The 20,275-nt window shown below is 37.8% G+C and overlaps 2 protein-coding genes across 6 annotated transcripts in view; both read right to left on the reverse strand.

Moving 5' to 3' along the window:
• GON7 (GON7 subunit of KEOPS complex) overlaps positions 1–9,931 on the reverse strand; it is a 41,993-nt gene extending 32,062 nt beyond the window's left edge. The window contains exon 1 of the mRNA XM_077138146.1: positions 9,913–9,931. Coding sequence (XP_076994261.1) covers positions 9,913–9,931 — 19 coding nt within the window. The remainder of the gene's footprint in view (positions 1–9,912) is intronic.
• Positions 1–20,272, reverse strand: part of FBXW11 (F-box and WD repeat domain containing 11) — a 174,895-nt gene extending 154,623 nt beyond the window's left edge. For 2 of the 5 annotated variants that reach the window (XM_077137645.1, XM_077137642.1), the window contains exon 1: positions 19,805–20,266. In XM_077137645.1, the coding sequence (XP_076993760.1) occupies positions 19,805–19,849 (45 nt within the window). In that variant the 5' untranslated portion in view covers positions 19,850–20,266. Of the gene's footprint in view, positions 1–11,452; positions 11,615–19,804 lie in introns of all 5 variants that reach the window. The other 3 variants (XM_077137644.1, XM_077137641.1, XM_077137640.1) reach the window with 3 other exon arrangements.
• Between the last annotated feature and the right edge of the window lie 3 nt (positions 20,273–20,275).

The raw sequence follows: 20,275 nt of genomic DNA on the forward strand, positions 1-20,275 counted from the left end.
TGTGACCAAGAGACCAGCTCTGCAAGAAATACTAAAGGGAGCACTAGAGTCAGATACAAAAAGATAGAAGAGAGAGGTATGGAGAAGAGTGTAGAAAGAAGGAAAGTCAGATATGATATATATAATACAAAAGGCAAAATGGTAGAGGAAAATATTATCCAAACAGTAATAACACTAAATGTTAATGGACTGAATTCCCCAATCAAAAGACACAGATTGGCAGAATGGATTAAAAAACAGGATCCTTCTATATGCTGTCTACAGGAAACACATCTTAGACCCAAAGATAAACATAGGTTGAAAGTGAAAGGTTGGGAAAAGATATTTCATGCAAATAACAACCAGAAAAGAGCAGGAGTGGCTATACTAATATCCAACAAATTAGACTTCAAATGTAAAACAGTTAAAAGAGACAAAGAAGGACACTATCTACTAATAAAAGGAACAATTAAACAAGAAGACATAACAATCATAAATATTTACGCACCGAACCAGAATGCCCCAAAATACGTGAGGAATACACTGCAAACACTGAAAAGGGAAATAGACACAAATACCATAATAGTTGGAGACTTCAATTTTCCACTCTCATCAATGGACAGAACATCTAGACAGAGGATCAATAAAGAAATAGAGAATATGAATATTACTATAAAGGAGCTAGACTTAACAGACATTTATAGGACATTAAATCCCACAACAGCAGGATACACCTTTTTCTCAAGTGCTCATGGATCATTCTCAAAGATAGACCATATGCTGGGTCACAAGGCAAGTCTTAACAAATTTAAAAAGATTGAAATCATACACAACACTTTCTCGGATCATAAAGGAATGAAGTTGGAAATCAATAATAGGCGGAATGCCAGAAAATTCACAAATACCTGGAGGCTCAACAACACACTCTTAAACAACGAGTGGGTCAAAGAAGAAATTGCAAGAGAAATTAGTAAATACCTCGAGGCGAATGAAAATGAAAACACAACATATCAAAACTTATGGGATGCAGCAAAGGCAGTGCTAAGAGGGAAATTTATTGCCCTAAATGCCTATATCAGAAAAGAAGAAAAGGCAAAAATGCAGGAATTAACTGTTCACTTGGAAGAACTGGAGAAAGAACAGCAAACTAATCCCAAAGCAAGCAAAAGGAAAGAAATAACAAAGATCAGAGCAGAAATAAATGAAATTGAAAACATGAAAACAATAGAGAAAATCAATAAGACCAGAAGTTGGTTCTATGAGAAAATCAATAAGATTGATGGGCCCTTATCAAGATTGACAAAAAGAAGAAGAGAGAGGATGCAAATAAATAAGATCAGAAATGGAAGAGGAGACATAACTACTGACCTCACAGAAATAAAGGAGGTAATAACAGGATACTATGAACAACTTTACGCTAATAAATACAACAATTTAGATGAAATGGACGGGTTCCTGGAAAGACATGAACAACCAACTTTGACTCAAGAAGACATAGATGACCTCAACAAACCAATCACAAGTAAAGAAATTGAATTAGTCATTCAAATTCTTCCTAAAAAGAAAAGTCCAGGACCAGATGGCTTCATATGTGAATTCTACCAAACGTTCCAGAAAGAATTAGTACCAATTCTCCTCAAACTCCTCAAAAAAATCGAATTGGAGGGAAAACTACCTAATTCATTCTATGAAGCCAACATCACCCTCATACCAAAACCAGGCAAAGATATTACAAAAAAAGAAAACTACAGACCAATCTCTCTAATGCATATAGATGCAAAAATCCTCAATAAAATTCTAGCAAATCGTATCCAACAACACATTAAAAGAATTATACATCATGACCAAGTAGGATTCATCCCAGGTATGCAAGGGTGGTTCAACATAAGAAAATCAATTAATGTAATACACCATATCAACAAATCAAAGCAGAAAAATCACATGATCATCTCAATTGATGCAGAGAAGGCATTTGACAAGATTCAACATCCTTTCCTGTTGAAAACACTTCAAAAGATAGGAATACAAGGGAATGTCCTTAAAATGATAGAGGGAATATATGAAAAACCCACAGCTAATATCATCCTCAATGGGGAAAAATTGAAAACTTTCCCCCTAAGATCAGGAACAAGACAAGGATGTCCACTATCACCACTATTATTCAACATCATGTTGGAGGTTCTAGTCAGAGCAATTAGACAAGAAAAAGAAATACAAGGCATCAAAATTGGAAAGGAAGAAGTAAAACTATCACTGTTTGCAGACGATATGATACTATACGTCGAAAACCCGGAAAAATCCACAACAAAACTACTAGAGCTAATAAATGAGTACAGCAAAGTAGCAGGTTACAAGATCAACATTCAAAAATCTGTAGCATTTCTATACACTAGTAATGAACAAGCTGAGGGGGAAATCAAGAAACGAATCCCATTTACAATTGCAACTAAAAGAATAAAATACCTAGGAATAAATTTAACTAAAGAGACAAAAAAACCTATATAAAGAAAACTACAAAAAACTGCTAAAAGAAATCACAGAAGACCTAAATAGAAGGAAGGGCATACCGTGTTCATGGATTGGAAGACTAAATATAGTTAAGATGTCAATCCTACCTAAATTGATTTACAGATTCAATGCAATACCAATCAAAATCCAAACAACTTGTTTTTCAGAAATAGAAAAACCAATAAGCAAATTTTTCTGGAAGGGCAGGGTGCCCCGAATTGCTAAAAACATCTTGAGGAAAAAAAACGAAGCTGGAGGTCTCGCGCTGCCTGACTTTAAGGCATATTATGAAGCCACAGTGGTCAAAACAGCATGGTATTGGCATAAAGATAGATATATCGACCAATGGAATAGAATAGAGTGCTCAGATATAGACCCTCTCATCTATGGACATTTGATCTTTGATAAGGCAGTCAAGCCAACTCACCTGGGACAGAACAGTCTCTTCAATAAATGGGGCCTAGAGAACTGGATATCCATATGCAAAAGAATGAAAGAAGACCCATCTCTCACACCCTATACAAAAGTTAACTCAAAATGGATCAAAGATCTAAACATTAGGTCTAAGACCATAAAACAGTTAGAGGAAAATGTTGGGAGATATCTTATGGATCTTACAACTGGAGACGGTTTTATGGACCTTAAACCTAAAGCAAGAACACTGAAGAAGGAAATAAATAAATGGGAGCTCCTCAAAATTAAACACTTTTGTGCATCAAAGAACTTCATCAAGAAAGTAGAAAGACAGCCTACACAATGGGAGACAATATTTGGAAATGATATATCAGATAAAGGTCTAGTATCCAGAATTTATAAAGAGATTGTTCATCTCAACAACAAAAAGACAGCCAACCCAATTACAAAATGGGAAAAAGACTTGAACAGACACCTCTCAGAAGAGGAAATACAAATGGCCAAAAGGCACATGAAGAGATGCTCAATGTCCCTGGCATCTCTCATTAGAGAAATGCAAATCAAAACCACAATGAGATATTATCTCACACCCACCAGAATGGCCATTATCAACAAAACAGAAAATGACAAGTGCTGGAGAGGATGCGGAGAAAGAGGCACACTTATCCACTGTTGGTGGGAATGTCAAATGGTGCAACCACTGTGGAAGGCAGTTTGGCGGTTCCTCAAAAAGCTGAATATAGAATTGCCATACGACCCAGCAATACCATTGCTGGGTATCTACTCAAAGGACTTAAGGGCAAAGACACAAACGGACATTTGCACACCAATGTTTATAGCAGCGTTATTTACAATTGCAAAGAGATGGAAACAGCCGAAATCTCCATCAACAGAAGAGTGGCTAAACAAACTGTGGTATATACATACGATGGAATACTATGCAGCTTTAAGACAGGATAAACTTATGAAGCATGTAATAACATGGATGGACCTAGAGAACATTATGCTGATTGAGTCTAGCCAAAAACTAAAAGACAAATACTGTATGGTCCCACTGATGTGAACAGACATTCGAGAATAAATTTGGAATATGTCATTGGTAACAGAGTCCAGCAGGAGGTAGAAACAGGGTAAGATAATGGGCAATTGGAGTTGAAGGGATACAGACGGTGTAACAGGACTAAACACAAAAACTCAAAAATGGACAGCACAATAATACCTAATTGTAAAGTAATCATGTTAAAACACTGAATGAAGCTGCATCTGAGCTATAGGTTTTTGTTTTGTTTTGTTTTGTTTTGTTTTGAGTCTACTATTATTGCTTTTATTTTTTTCTCTATATTAACATTCTATATCTTTTTCGGGTATGTTGCTAGATCTTCTAAACTGATGCAAATGTACTAAGAAATGATGATCATGCATCTATGTGAGGATGTTAAGAATTACTGATTGCATATGTAGAATGGTATGATTTCTAAATGTTGGGTTAATTTATTTTTTTCCGTTAATTAAAAAAAAAAAAAGAGAAGGGGTAATTGGAGCTGAAGGGATACAGACTGTACAACGGGACTGGATATAAAAACTCAGAAATGGACAGCACAATACTACTCAATTGTAATGCAATTATGTTAAAACACTGAATGAAGCTGCATGTGAGGTATAGGTTTTTTTTTTTCTTTCTATTATTGTTTTAATTCTTATTCTGTTGTCTTTTTATTTCTTTTTCTAAATCGATGCAAATGTACTAAGAAATGATGAATATGCAACTATGTGATGTTATTAAGAATTACTGATTGTACATGTAGAATGGAATGATTTCTAATTGTTTTGCTAATTTTTTTTTAATTAATAAAAAAAGAATTACTGATTGTACATGTAGAATGGAATGATTTCTAATTGTTTTGTTAATTCTTTTTTTAATTAATAATAAAAAAAAAAAGATGAGGTCATTTGGGATAAAGATGGGTCCTAAATCCAATCACTGGTGTCCTTATAAGAAGAGGAGAGGACACCCAGAGACACACACAGAGAAGGGGGTCTTCCCCAGAACCTTCAGAAGGAGAGTGGCCCTGACGACACCTTGATTTCTAACTTTTGGCCTCCAGAATTGTGACCGAATAAATGTGCATTGTTTTAACCCAAAAAAAAAAAAAAAAAAGAACACCTAGGGCTTTATCTGAGAATCTGCAAAGCTTCCATGCACTATGATTATTTTCCAGAAACCTACAACCTCCAGATGGGTTCCTAGGCCAGATGAGTCCTGAAACCCAGAGGGGACAGCCTCTCTAAAATCATCAACTAGTTCCATCCTCCTACCCCATATCAACAGCCCTTTCAAACATGGAAAAGTTAGAATGGGCATAGCCCAAATACCCCTAAAGATTGGGAGAAACAGATATCTAAATGTTTTGTTTGTTAATTTGTTTTTCATTAATAAAAAAAAAGAAGTAAAAAAAAAAAGATTGGGAGAAACAGCAAAGGAGAAGATGGAGTTACAACAAAGATTTAACATGAATATGATTACTGAAGCATTATATTGATATTTCTTTTAGTCTCCAGTGTCTCGAAGCAGCTAGAAGGAAAAATCTAAAATTATAGAACTGTAATGCATAATAAACTCTGAAATCTGTTTTACAACTAATTGTTGTGGTGTGCTTTTGATATTTACTGCTTTTTTGAATATCTTTCACAATTCAAAAAAAAAAATCACCATAAAAAAAAGAATATGGCTCCCACAAAACTGAATTAGGATTAAAAGAACATGGGCTTTTCTGGGGTACACATAGTTCAAACCAGCACACTGTAATAAACTACTCATGTCTCCATGCTTGCATTACCAAAATTAATTATAGTGGAATGGCATCTTACCTGGGAGTGAGGGTCTGAAATCAGCACATAAGGTACAAATAGCATATATAAAACTTGCCTCAAAAATCCCTTAAGGTTATGTATGCCACACCACCTTAATAATTACAATATAGTAGAGCTCATTTCTATTCCAGCATTGGAACAGTTTCACTATTTCTTCAACTGAATACTAGATAAAATAATTGGCTTGCATTTAGTTCTCATATTGTGATATTAAAAATGTCTTTAAGATACTATAATTGCTCTCATCACAGTTAGATGAGAAGCACTCAGGTTTCAGGCTGATGAAAGAGTAGATTTCCATTTCACATCTCATAGTCACTGCAGAACCTTTACTGTTCAGGCTATTTTCTCTTATTTTTATCACCAGATGCAAAAAGCTGGATTTGTATAAACGTACAGATAATATGCAGTGACAACACTGAGTTTTCATAAACACATTTCCAAAACTGTGCCTCTACCAATGAAACAAACCATTAAAATGGAAGGGAAAATCACAACCCAACCATAATGGACTAATTTGCTAACTGGGAATAGTCGTTAGCTGGATAAAACAGAATTCCCAACTCATGGTAAAAGGTGAGTGTGGTAACAACACCTCTTAGTCATCATTACATCATTATTTCATTTGTGACCTTAGTTGTAGCCCATTCCTTAATGTTGGTAAGTTCATATACCAACACATAGATTCTTCAATGTATACGCTAAATAATCTTTTAACTCTTGACATCAGCAACTCCTAAAACTAAAAACTCTCTCTACCCTGCCCTTTCTAGTGAGCTCCAGATATTCCTACTAGATAGATACTTCTGGATGACTCACCCATAAGTAACCCAATTCATAACCCAAACTGAACCTATTCTTTTTCTCCAGAACCTGATCTACTTTTGCCTATCTTGGTATGGTAGATTGAAGTACGTACCCCAGAAAACCATGCTCTTAATCTTAACCCATTCCTGTGAGTGTGAACTCATTGTCAAGGGCCTTTATAAGATGTTATTTTTAGTTACAATGTGGCCAAATGAATCATGATGGGACTTAATCCTGGAGGCCTTATAGAGAAGGCCATAGGGAGAAAGCCACCAGGGGAGAAGAAGGTGGAAGTCAATGGAACCCAGAGAGAAAGGAGAAGGCGCCACCATGTGCACTGCCATGCAATGGGAAAGGCAAGGACCCAAGGATCGTCGTCAGTAGCCAGCTCCAGAACACCATAGTCCTTAGCAAGAAAGCATCACCTTCGGGTGGGCCACGGTGGCTCAGCAGGTAAGAATGCTTGCCTGCTAAGCCCGAGGACCTGGGTTTGATTCCCAGTGCCTGCCCATGTAAAAATAAATAAATAAGTAAATGGTTAAAAAGAAAACATTAATAGGAAGCCAGAGTATAGGTTCAAAGAAAGCATCACCTTCTTGATAACTAGATTCTGGACTTCTCCTAGCCTTAAAACCCTGAGGCAATAAATTCCCATTATTTAAATCAAACCATTATACGATATTTGTTTTTAGCAGCTAGGAAACTAAGACTGGGAAAAGAGAACAAACATCCATCCAAGTGTCCATAGCCAAAACCTAAAATTCTTAGATTCTTCCCTCTCCCACTCCTCTAACCAATCCCTAAACTCATAAATACTACCACCTATATCTCTTTTAAACCCACCCCCACACACATCCCCTCCCAGCATCCCTACTGTCAATATCTTGGTGCATCTTCATCACTGCTCGCTTGAACTAACTGGTCTTTCTGCCTTCCATCACTTCAATTCATACTGTACACATCCACCAAAGCTACCTTCCTAAACTACGGATTTGCTTATGTCACTCTTTCTATATCAAGAACAGGAGCAAAGCCCAACTCTGCAAGTGAAATCACTGCCCTCCCCCCTACATGGGACATGACATCCAGGGGTGAAAGTCTCCCTGGTGACATGGGAGAGGACTCCCAGGGATGAATCCAGACCTGGCACTGTGGGATCAACAATTCCATCCTGACCAAATGGGGGAAATGAAGTGTAATTAATAAAGTATCAGTGGCAGAGAGAGTTCAAATACAGCCTCTCTCAAATAGTCGAGAGGCTACTCTGGGAGGTTGCTCTTACACAAGCTTCCGGTAGACCTTATTATCTATCATAACCTGCCAATCCTAAAGAACACCTAGGGCAATATATAAGATTCCTCAAGGGTTCCAGGCACTAGAGAAACCTGACAGAAACCTATAACCTCCAGATGGGTCCCTAGTCCAGGTAAGTCCTGAAACCTAGCCCAGCCTCTCCAGAACATCAGATAGTTTCATCTTCCTACCCCATATTCGTGGCAGACCCTATCAATATCAAAAATTTAGAATTGCCATAACCCAAACAACCACAATGAGAGGTATGGAAAGATCAAAGGTGATGGTGGAATTATACATAGAAGATAGGACTTAAATGAATATGAATGTTGAATCATCAAATTGATATCTCTTTTATCTCCAGTATTTTAGAGCAACTAGAAGTAAAAACCTAAAATTGTGAAATTGTAACCCATGTCAAAGTCTGAAATATATTCTACAGCTAATTGGGGTGCTGTGCTTTGAAATTTATAGCTTTTTTGCATATATGTTATTGGTCACAAAAAAAGAAGGAAAAAAAGTCAATTGTGATGACAAAAAAAAAAGTATTTAAACCCTCTAGCCTCCTATATTCCGCAGCAGCTAGAAGGAAAAATATGAGAGGACCGTATGGTAGCCCATGACAAACTCTGGGATCTATCCTGTAATCACGTTTTAAAGAGTGCTTTGAAAACTATTGCTCTTTTATTTCTTTGCTTTGTATATGTTATACAATACAACAAAAAAACATTTAAAACATAAATAAATAAATAAATAAATGGGGGGGAGAGAACAGGAGCAAGAACAAGTCCCAAAGTAATGTAAACTAAAAACAAGTTCCTTTTAATAACATGATAAAATGCAGATAATATGTGTGACCAAATTAAAGATTCTAATGCATGTGTTTTCAGTAGAAAAAGGCTACAAGGAAGCAAGAAAAATACTACTGCCTTCTTAAAGTTGAAAATAAAAACATAATAGATCACAGGACTGATAAAGGCACCTTGAGGAAATCAAAAGAACACCCAGACCTTCAAGTCAAGACTGCATTCTAGCTCACTGTACTGAAGCATCTTAAAAAAGAATGCCTTAATCTAAAAGGGATTTGGAAAACAAAAGCAAGCAGAGAAGCTGAAGGAAGAGGTCTTGCCATAGGGAAAAACCACCCATTTGGATCTCAGTCTCAGTCCATCACATATCTCACTTTTCTGGTTGAGTCCATGCTAACCAAGCCACCTGTTTATAATCTGACCCGATGGGTAAAGTCTACCTACACGAAGAAAGTGTCCATTCATTTGGCTTTACTATTCAGGCCCCTCTGACTCCTATTTCTTATTTTAAAAATAATACTAATAAACTGGCATTTAAATTAGGACCTAGTAAGCAAATATGCCTATCAGCTAACAATATACTAATCATACCAACAGGGCATAAATCACTGCAAATTAACAAACTGGCACTATGGTTTTACATATAAGCCTTGTAAGCATAGTTACTGTGAGTCCAACCCTGGGAGATAAGGAGCTGCTTTTACCATAGTGACCAAATCAGATTTCAAAAGGGGCTAAACCAAGGCCAGACCTTGGATAATGGTACATTCTAAAACTGCACTCTATAATATGTTAGCCACTAATCACATGTGACTATTTAAATTAAGTAAAATTAAAAATTCAACTCCTCAGTCCTGGAGCCACATTTCAAAGTAGGTAACTATGGCTAGTGGCTACCAAATTGAACAGAGCAAATTCTGCACATTTCTATCATCACAGAAAGCTCTATTGGACAGCACTGTTTTGGAAGATAACCTTAAACAAGTCCTGTGAGTCCTCTTGGGAAACAATCTGATAGATAGCCCTGGATGGCTCCCTGAGAAGTAGACTATTTGTTTTCTAAATAAAGTAAGAAATAAATATTCAACAATTATTCCCTTTCCCTTGATTTCTTGAAATCCAAATATATAGTAAGTCTTCAGAATTTCTGCCCCTCTATTACTGGATGATACTCTAAACTAGAGGCAGTATAGCACAGAGGGTAGAAGTACATTCTGTGAATCCAGATTGCCTGGTTCATATTTCGTCATTGTCCGTTACTAGATATGTGACCGTGAAGCATATTATTTCACTAATCTATCTTTCAGTTTCCTCATCTATAAAGTGGGAAAAAAACAGTACCTATCACACCATGTTACTATAAGGATAAAATCAGTTTATACCTATAAAATGCCTAGAATAGTATTCGGTAGATTAAGTGCCCAATAAGTATTAGGTGTTTAATCGTTTACTACTACTACTACTACTACTACTACTATTGCCACTACCACCACTTTGACAGTACTCCAGATGAAAAATGCTCAACTAGGAGAAATATTAGCAAATATTAAGGAATTAAGTTAAAGCAAGGATACAAAGTCAGAATGTTAGTCTATGATATAAAATTTAAGAAGTAAAAAATAATTAAGATTAAAGGAAGGGGGTGAAATGGAAAGATTATTAAATAGCAAGGAAAAGTCATGTTTTCAAGGAAGAGTTGCCAGGAAGTCTTACCAGTAAGGCTAGCAAACCACAAGTCAAAAGAAGTCTACAAAATGAGCTACTATGCTATTAAAATAACCAATAAATACAAAGGAGGAACTGAAAGACACAAGTTCAAGTTCACTACACCAAATTATACTTCCCATGTACTGACACCCAAACGCATTACCTCCCCTGTGCTCCCAAAGTTACCTCCATGTTCACTTGATGAACTGACTGAAGATCTTCTGATTTTTCATTTTAAGCAGAGCACCAGACATTATACCATGTCAACCCCATGCCAAACAATGGCCTAGCATGTGTTCTTCAAGTGGAAACTATTTTAGGTAACTGCATATTGCTCTTGCAGATTGGCAATTTGAAAATCCAGAAGATCAAATACAAACTTCAGCATAGGTAGTAAAATGGAAAGTATGGAGCATTAGGAAAACACAGACCCAAGCTTAAAACTTTACTCAAATGTACGGCCCTGGGCAACTTAACGCTTATGAGATTCATTTCACTCATCTCTAAAATGCAGGTAAAGCATTTTGCCAATTAAATATGAAATACATGTAAAGGGCCTACAACAGTGTCTAGCACATAGCAGATGTTCAATAAATGGGTGCGACATACCATCAGTAAATCTTTCTGAAAAGACCCTCTAAGAGTCCTAAGAATAAAAGCCTACTACTCTATATGCTAGTAGTCTTGATCAGATAGCAACTATAAATTTTGGCCAGATATCAACTATAAATAATGTGCGATAGTGCCTCAAAATTACAAGATGTTTTCCATATTTTATAAGATATTTCCCAAATAAAATATCCATTTTACTGTATCCCCTATTAGACTATGTCTATAAACCATTTGAGCCTACTATAAAAAATAACTTTACTCCTACACTGAAACAAAGTGTGTACCAGCAAATCTGCCACGTACACCTTCACAACTCCACACCCAAACATGAACACTAGGCACAAATATCTAAGATTTTTTCCTTTCCCTATTAACGGAAAAGAAAAGAACTTTTAAGTTTCTTCTCAGTGAGCTAAGTTCCACAAGCATTACGGTACAGGGTAAATGCTTACCTGGAAAATATTTTGTACTTCAGATCCACCAATCCAGAATGAATGGGTGTATTCCCTTTCAGACTAGTCTGAGAAAAGACAGCAGTCAAGCATCTTCCAAGATTCTTTCCGTTTACTGTATCCAGCTTTCTTCAACAAAATCCCAAACATGCACTTCGGCAACTGTTGAAAGACAGAAAGCAATCCATACACCCACCATGGCACCAGCGGCAAAGGACAGCCACCAAGAAATGGAAGGGTCTGAGGAATGGTGGATCTGAGGCACAGAAAAGAAGTTACAATCCCTGAGTCAACCACTTGGCATAAAAGTTCTGTGTTCATATTCCTCACCTCTATGTTGAGAGGACAGGAAAACCTGCACAGCAAAGAATGAAACATCCCTAATATTAACATTTACTCATAATAAATAACATGCAATTTCCAAATGAGAGAAGCTAAAAACTTACCCTACCATCCATATAAACTGTCCCAGACCATTTACCTACAATGAACTTCCTTTTCCATTTCCTAAGAAAACTCCTCCACTATTTCAAAAATAGTTTGTCAGCCAAAATTAATATGGGAGTACTCAAAAGTCTACCAAAAGAGATATTTATGCTATTTAAATAAACACCTAACAAGAAATACTTAATGAAATCTTTTAGTTTGCTACATACAAAACTTCACTTCTACATACTATCCAAATCCTCTCCCCTGAGATGAAATATAGGACATCTTGAAACACCTGATATAATACTCGAGAGAACTTCAGATTCAATAAAGGCCAATCCCCTACAATAGCCAGTCACTAGGTAAACCAGGGAAAATAATAAAAAACACTAATTTTACTAGGAGACACCTTTAAATACATAAACACAGTCCACAATAAATCCACATTTTCTGCCATGCCAAATTTTATAATTCGTAAAATTCTAAACAGTAAGGAAAAGGAAAAAAAGCATTCAACAGACATATAAATTGGAAAATTTTATATAAAAAGACTGTGAACTTATTTACACATTAATTTGCTACTTCCTCTATTACACACTACGGCCAAAATGCCCGGCAATAATTATAATAATGTCTACCTTTACTGAAGACTACTAAAATACTAATTAACCAGGCCCTTTACATCCACTACTCCTATTAATTCTCAAAAGAAAATAGAAGGCAAAAAATAGCTTGCTCAAAGTCCCACATCTACGAGGTGGTAGAGGAGCCCAAAAAGCCCTTTTCACAGATCACTACTACCTCCAAACTCAAGAATCAAGTCAGAAAAGGCACGCATGATTCCTGGGTCAGAAAAAAAAAAACCAAGCTTTTCTCTGAAAGGTCCCAGGTTAATCAACATTGGAATGGAGAACTACAAAAATACCTACTGAAGTACCTATTTCAACCTGGCTGAACTACAACACAACTGAAAAGTTCAGCCATTCTTAAAGAGCTAACTTTGTACATCTGGCTTAAAGTACTTCACTAACAAAGAGCCATGCAATTCTAAGGTCTACAATACTAACGTTACAATGAAACACACTGCAATGATACTTAAGTACTCTTTGTATTTAACAACAAAGATTGTGTCCATGACAATCTAAAATACAACTGAAACCAACTGGGTAATTTTTAAATTCCAAAATTTGGTAATACATAGGCAATGACTAAAGATGCTCTCTGGTTTTTCATGTTGTAGGTAAAGCAACTGAAGTGACTAAAATACCAGCCTATGATGATTGACCTTACCACAACAACTAGATGGTAATATTTAAACACCCGCAACTTCAGCAATCATGTAAGTAAAATCTCAAGCAAATAATGAGTGCTCAAGATTTTCCCATTAAGTGCTATTACTCTGGCGCCTAAGAGTAAACCCAATTTTGCCAAAAGTAGCAAGTGAGCTGTGTCTACTACTTAACTGCTAAAGCAATATTCTACTTTTCAATGGCTAACTTTCTCTTACAGCCAAAATGCAAAACAAGTTATAATAAAATGCAACAACTTAACTAATGGACCCACATCTGGACCTCTTAAATCCTTAGGCCCTTTTCCTGTACTAGTGGCTCTAATTTTCAACCTTCACTTCAAATAAACACTTATGGAATAGCTAATATGTGGTAGGCCTTAAGCTAGAGACACACAAAAATTAATAGATATCCGACTAGGAGTGTCATTTCACAGAACAAAAGATATTTTATTACTGGTTCCCAAGACAGTTAAATGATCTCAATTTAACCCTAAATAAATAAATACTCAAGTTCCTTTTTCTTAAGAGTACAGCCCTCACTTGATTTTTCTTTTTCAACTGCATCGGAGGCTATTAGAAAATGGTTCTCTACATTCATTACACTTACATTTGCACATCTCACAATAAAACTTTTCTTTCAATTTTTCATGTTAGTGTCCACTGTTACTACTTCACAGTTTTCCATTCTGTTAAGGTTTTCATTGTTGACTAACCCTGAAAGGGAATTTCCTAAAAAACTTCCTGCTGACATCACAGAACTCTGCAATCTTTGAGTTTTGTTAAAGAACAATAATACACTATAGGCTAGAGATATCCTACTGGATTACCAGGTCTTCCTGGTCTGCCTCATTTGCCTACAAAGACAAACTTCCTGTTAGGCAATTGTGATCAGCAGAAACTTGATAGAAGGTAACATGCACACACTTGACCAACAGGTTTTGTCCCCCTTTGTCAACTAATTCAGTGAACACAACAATAAAACTCAGGAGGAAATCTCATATCAATATTCACTGCTTATTCTGTTAAGGTTTGAATTCATCAGCTTTGCTAAAACAAGAATAAGAATTCAAAAACCATCATTTCTCAGGTTAAACTAAATCACTCAAATATAACTTACAAGACTCAATGCAAATATCAACTAATGGCCAGTCTTTCCTCCAGGATACTTAAAAGAGGGCTTAGCACAAGTCTAATTATGTTAAATTGGTAATTCTTAGTAATTTTAACAGTACCTCCCAGATTTTCCAATACAATGCTGATTCTGTAGGATTTCATCATTTCCTCAAAAAAATTGCTAAAAGCTACTGAATGTAGGGCTCTGTAAAGCTTCACAAATAAATATTATCTACAATGCAGGGGAAAAACATTAAACCTTTTCTACACCATCTGTTTTATTTTTGCTTCACAAAATATGGTCACTATACTTGGGAAAATCAGAATGGCAAGCACTTGCTGAGAGACAAGCTTCTGCAAGGACCTTTCCCATATGTCTTTTATAATCGTCCCAATAACTCAGAGCAATTCCTATGTTTTCTTATTTTAACCGAAAATGAAACCACACCTCAGGAAAGGTTCATTTTCCTAAGGTCACACAGCTAGCCAGTGACAGAGATGGAATACAAATAAAGTCCAGGCCCTCTCTAAGTCGCACTTTTCTAAGGTAACAGAATCCTTAGACCCCATCAATTGCTTGGCAAATACACACCAACAGATAGGAAAGGAATTTGGTCTCCTCAATACTCTGCACTCAACCACCCTCTATGATGTATGCAAATTAATCCGTACAGATGTAAAAGTCTGCAAATGGTTAAAATGTCTATAGCTGTGTGCTACACACCAATCCTCCTCCTCCCTCTCATCAGTCTTTCCCCTCTATTCCACTCCACCTATGCCTTATGGTTATTGAAAAGAAATCTTTAAAAAGGTTCACAGCCAGAAGAAAATACCTAACATTAATTTTATCAATACATTTATTTAGCACCCATGAGCAAGTCATTGTGAAGGGTTCAAAGGACAATCAGATACAGCCTCTGGAAAGGAAGCTTAGAAGCTTTTTAATAACAAGAAGGAAAGTAGGGTAAAGAATTAGGAACAGAGTACTGTGAGAGTTAGGAATGTGGATAAATATTTCCAGAAAAGAAGATGGTTAAGATACAGGCAGAACAACGCGTGAAAACAATCAACAGGAAACTTCAACTCAATACTTACTCAACATCTTACTAAAAACAAAAAAGGCACTATGTGCAGCAGCTGCCTGTCAAGAAGATGAATAAGGTCCTTGAGTTTATCATTTAATAGAGGAGACAAACAAGTAACTATAATATAAGCCTGGAATGTGTTACCTGTCATAAGATAAATACAAAGGGCTAAAATTCATTCAATTAACAATGATAATCATGTAGACAGTCCTATAGTTGTAAAAACAAGATGACATCTGTCACCATAATACAGAAAGACATCAAAAGAAGTGGCATCTGAATTGTGTTTTGAGGGTGGTTAGGACCTGATCAAGCAGGTCCACATTCTTTGAGGAGAATGTGGAAAACCATGGCCCTCCTGGCTCTGGCTAGAATACAGAGTAAGTGAGGAAGGCAGGAGGAAAAACTAATGTGTATTAATTAGAACTTGAAATGCTTGGAAGATCACAAGGTGCAACCTAGGAATCCAGGGGACTCAATGAACAGGAAAGTTCATTTCTATAATTCACAGGCTCAATCTCAGATATGTATGCTGTTCTGTAACCTATATAATGGGCTGGTGATTCTCCTGGGCTAGCTCTCCCAGGGTACAGAAAATAGCACTCAGGGGACAAGAGAGCCAAAATTTGAGTGCCGAACATGTCTATATTTGTCAAATCTGAAAGGACATCTAACCTACCCCAAAATCCGGGATAAAATTTGATATATTTGAGCCACGCCTTCATGAGACAGGTCACTGAAGGTTGTAAATATGTAGGTGGTTTATTTCATTTGGACTGTAATTAGAATAGCTTCTATTTAATTTACATTTGGTAAATTAGCACATCATTAGAGGTAGATGAGGACAAGTGGTGGTGACAAAGATTCAATTTCTTGATGGAGTCACTAAAAAGTCCCACTTACCCTGCTAAATGAAAGTCAATGAAAGGAAGGGGGATAAAAAGATCCAAAAAGAAAAAGAAGTGAAAATTTTCCAGTTACTTCATTTAGTTTTTTTGGCCTTGTTGCCTGCCTGTACTCCAATGGCTCTAAAAATAGCATTTTATCACATCTTCTTAATGAGGCCCAATGTATTTTACCTATATTACTTCACTCAACAAGAAATAACGCCACTCAGAGATAAGACAAGAGGGAAATGACTCACTCAATGCCACTCAGCAAACAGGCGACTCATTCAACAGATTAACAATAGAAAAAAACTGCACATTAATTGTGTAAAATGGGAGGAGACCCAGAAAGGGGCAAGATTATATTTTTTAAGATTTTAACATCACTTCCCATCTATCTCCTAAAGAAATTAACCATCTTTATCCTACCAATCAACAGCTCTTATGCGTGCTTTCTAGTGTTCAGTGCCTGAACATCAACTGATATGCCTAACTCGAAAATTTATAAATACTATATGGTATGTAATATACAGTTTTCACTCTTTCTTGTGAGTCCACAGTACTAGATGTGGCCTGATCAACTATATATATTTCTAAAATGGTTTACTACTTTTCTACCTCAATAATAAAGTTGATTTTATCAAAGATGCAAAAAAAAAAACAACAACCAGGCCTACAAACTAGGTAAGCATGAAAGTCATTTAGCAGTTAAATTATTCATTATCATCACTACACATTCAGTCATCTCAATGAAGAGATAATGGCCTTTACTTAAGTCTGAACCCTATGCAGGTCAGTAGAAGCACCCTTTGCGGGCCCAGGTGTCAGGCAAGAGTAGTAGTCACAATAGCAGTTATGTTTTAGAGATTTAATTATTCTGCTATCCATCAACTTTACTTCCTAGTAAACTTATCAAAAGTGCGAGAAAAAAATGTGAACAAAAATCAAAGGAAGCAGAGGGATGAAGATTTAAGAAATGGAGACAGTCAAAAAAATCTATTTGTGCCTTTTAATATAGCATACTCTTGAATATCAAATGGAAGTTACCTTGTTAACCTTTAAAAGTACCAAACTGGTATAGGGAGCACAATCGCAAATATCCGAGTATTGAAGATGACTCATAAAATCCAAAAATATTTCATGCTTTAGGCCCTCAAAATTACCATCACTTTAACCCCTTCCTCTCCTTCAATCATGTTTTTCTGAATCTAGCATAAAAAAAATAATTTTTAACTAGTTCTGGAAACTGTAATTAAAATGCAGTGAATACAGAAAACCACATGCAATTAGATTTTAAAGCACTATCATTCCTATGTTTGATCCCCAGACTTACTCAGTAGTTAAACACCTTGTGTTAACTATATGTATGTTTATGGGAAGGGTTGTTTAAGAGTGTTAACTGATATGAGAAGCCATTTTAAAATTGATCATAGCTGCTAAGCTCTTTGTTTCATTTTCTAAGAATTCCCAGTTTATAATGTCCTTTAAAGGCTGAAGTCTCTTTTTAGATGAGAGACAACTACTATGATGAATATCAAAACTTTTTAAATTATGAGTACAGGAAGCTAGAAAATTTAGGCCTGAGATTTTTTTACCACACACTCAAAGACATTGAATTGGATTTTACTGTATTTCTTTCAATTCTTTTGGAAATAATAACATTATACTTATTTTTTAGTAAATGGAAATACAATGAGTTCAGAATAGCCAACTTCAAAGAAGTATCAAAGATACGATTTTTCAATATAACTTATTCCTCCTATTGTAAGGATGTACATTATATAACTATATCCTTGAGAATATATAGCGTATATGTAATCCCAATTACGATATTTCACCAAAATAATCCACTACAAAAGTTGCAGAATAGCAAAGACTTGACTACAACAGTCGAATAAATTATTCTGAAAAGGAAAAATTACTCAGTAAATGAAAATAAAGCAAAAACTCACAAATGAAAATAAAATAAAAACTCACAAGTGACAGTATTTCTCCGAAAACAACCAAACACATTAAAAATCGAAACTACTAGGGTTTATTTTTTTCTAGTTTTCAAGAATACTGGGGAAGTCCAGTTCTGTGAATTATGCAAAGAACAGCAAATATTAAGCTGCCTCTGTATTTATGCTATTGTACTTCCATTTTTAAAACGGGCATCTCAACTCCCCAGATCATCATCAACAGAAACCATGCAGCTATCCAACAGACTTTCAGTGTCACCATTTATTATTTATAGCATTAAATGGGGGAAGTGGCTCTGATGTCACCGACCCTACCCAGTGGAATCACTGACTCAATAAACATTTTCACACTGGAGAAAAGCTGGCTAGGAAAATATTTTGTTGGGTTAAGTAGATTCTTTCACTTTCCTCCCAACCCTGGGATAGTTGTTACTGTGTTAGAAGAGATACAAAGAAACTGTAAAGGTTTCCACAGGAAGAAATCCTGGGTATGTCCGTTTGCTGAAGCAAAGACTTCCTGCCCCCAGCTCTTCAAAGCCCAGTTTGATTTCCCTAACGCTCAGATTGGCAGGTTAATACCTGCCATGTTTTACTTCTTCTACCAAGTCATCCTCCAATTAGCAAATGCCTCACCTCTACTAACCACTCTCTAAAGGTTCTGCTCCTAAAATCCCCTTCTAAGGCAGAAAAAGGTTTGGTGGTGCCCATGGGCCAGGGAGTCCGGTCTGGCTGCCAAAGGTTTATAACAGAAGAGTGATCACTTCCCCAGGGACCAAGGATTCTTTTTTTTTTTTTTTTTTGAGAAGAAAGAACTGGCGGTAGTGATAAGGTCGGATCCCTCCACCCCAATTTCACAAAGCAGCTCCGGAAAACGTTAAGTTATGGTTTTCCTTTCCCGGGGGATAGAATCCTGAGTACCTGGGGCCTGGCCATGCATACATCTCTCTCGGCCGGGTAGGAAACCCTTTGTCCAAGAAGCCGGACACCACAGGAGCCCGGGAAAGAGGCCGCCTATCCGACACAGCCTCAAATCAGACAACTCCCCACCCCCCAGCCCTGCAGGGCCTATCCTGGCATCCACACAGCCCCAGACTGGGGAGAAGGTGCCGAGAATCCCCTCCTAGAACGCAGAGGCCGAGGTCCTTGACCCATCTCCTCCGTACCCCCTCCCCACCACAACTCACTCGGCCTGAGTGGGGCTTTCAAGCGAGGTGCGGGCCTGGGCCGGAGAAATAGAGGGACCGAAAAAAAAATCCCACTTCCAGAAGAGAACGAGATGCTAGAGCGAACGTAGAGCTAAGGAAAGAGCAAAAGCGAGCAAGGGTCGTCCAGCAGATGGGACAGGGGGCGGGGAGGGGGGGGGCAGAACTGAGGGGCATGGAAGGGGCCGGGCCAGGGCCGGCCTCAGATCTCAAGGGATTCCGAGGAGCTGCGTAGAGCCCTAGGCCAGGGAAGGCTGGGGGCCCAAGTCAGGGCCCAGGCGGCGAGAATGGACCAAGGCCGGCCTCGCGCCGGACGTTGAAGGGGGCAGACCCGTTCCGGGGCCGGACGGAGGAAAAACGGACCGTCCAGCGGGCCGCACTCACCATGAGCTCGATGGTCTTGTCCTCAATCACCGAGTCGGGCTCCATGGCGGCCCCGGCAGCCCCGCCTCGCTCTCCCCGCGCAGCAGCGAACGGCTCCGGCGGAGGAGGCGACGGCGGAGGCGGCACAGGCGGAGGCGGCTATCTCACCCACTCTAGCTGCCAGCCCGCCCGGGCCGCCGGCAGCTCCGCCCTCCCCCTCCGCGAACGCAGTACGCAGAGGGGGGACTACAGTTCCCAGCAGGCGCCGCGGTCCCCGCGGAGCGTTGTGGGAACGGGAAGCCGGCACCTGGCCAAAACTCTCCTGGTAGCATGAAGGTGAATTCCGGGCTGAACGTAGAGCGGGACTTTGAAGCGAGACTTGCAGAACTGAAGAACTGAACTCAGCGTAGAGCCTCGAGAGCGCACCAACTACATATCCCAGAAAGCCCTGCGCAGGGGCGCTCCTTCCGGTTACTTTCTCCTGATTTCCTG

The sequence above is a fragment of the Tamandua tetradactyla genome, chromosome 20 (genome assembly GCF_023851605.1).
Source record: "Tamandua tetradactyla isolate mTamTet1 chromosome 20, mTamTet1.pri, whole genome shotgun sequence".
Taxonomy (NCBI): domain Eukaryota; kingdom Metazoa; phylum Chordata; class Mammalia; order Pilosa; family Myrmecophagidae; genus Tamandua; species Tamandua tetradactyla.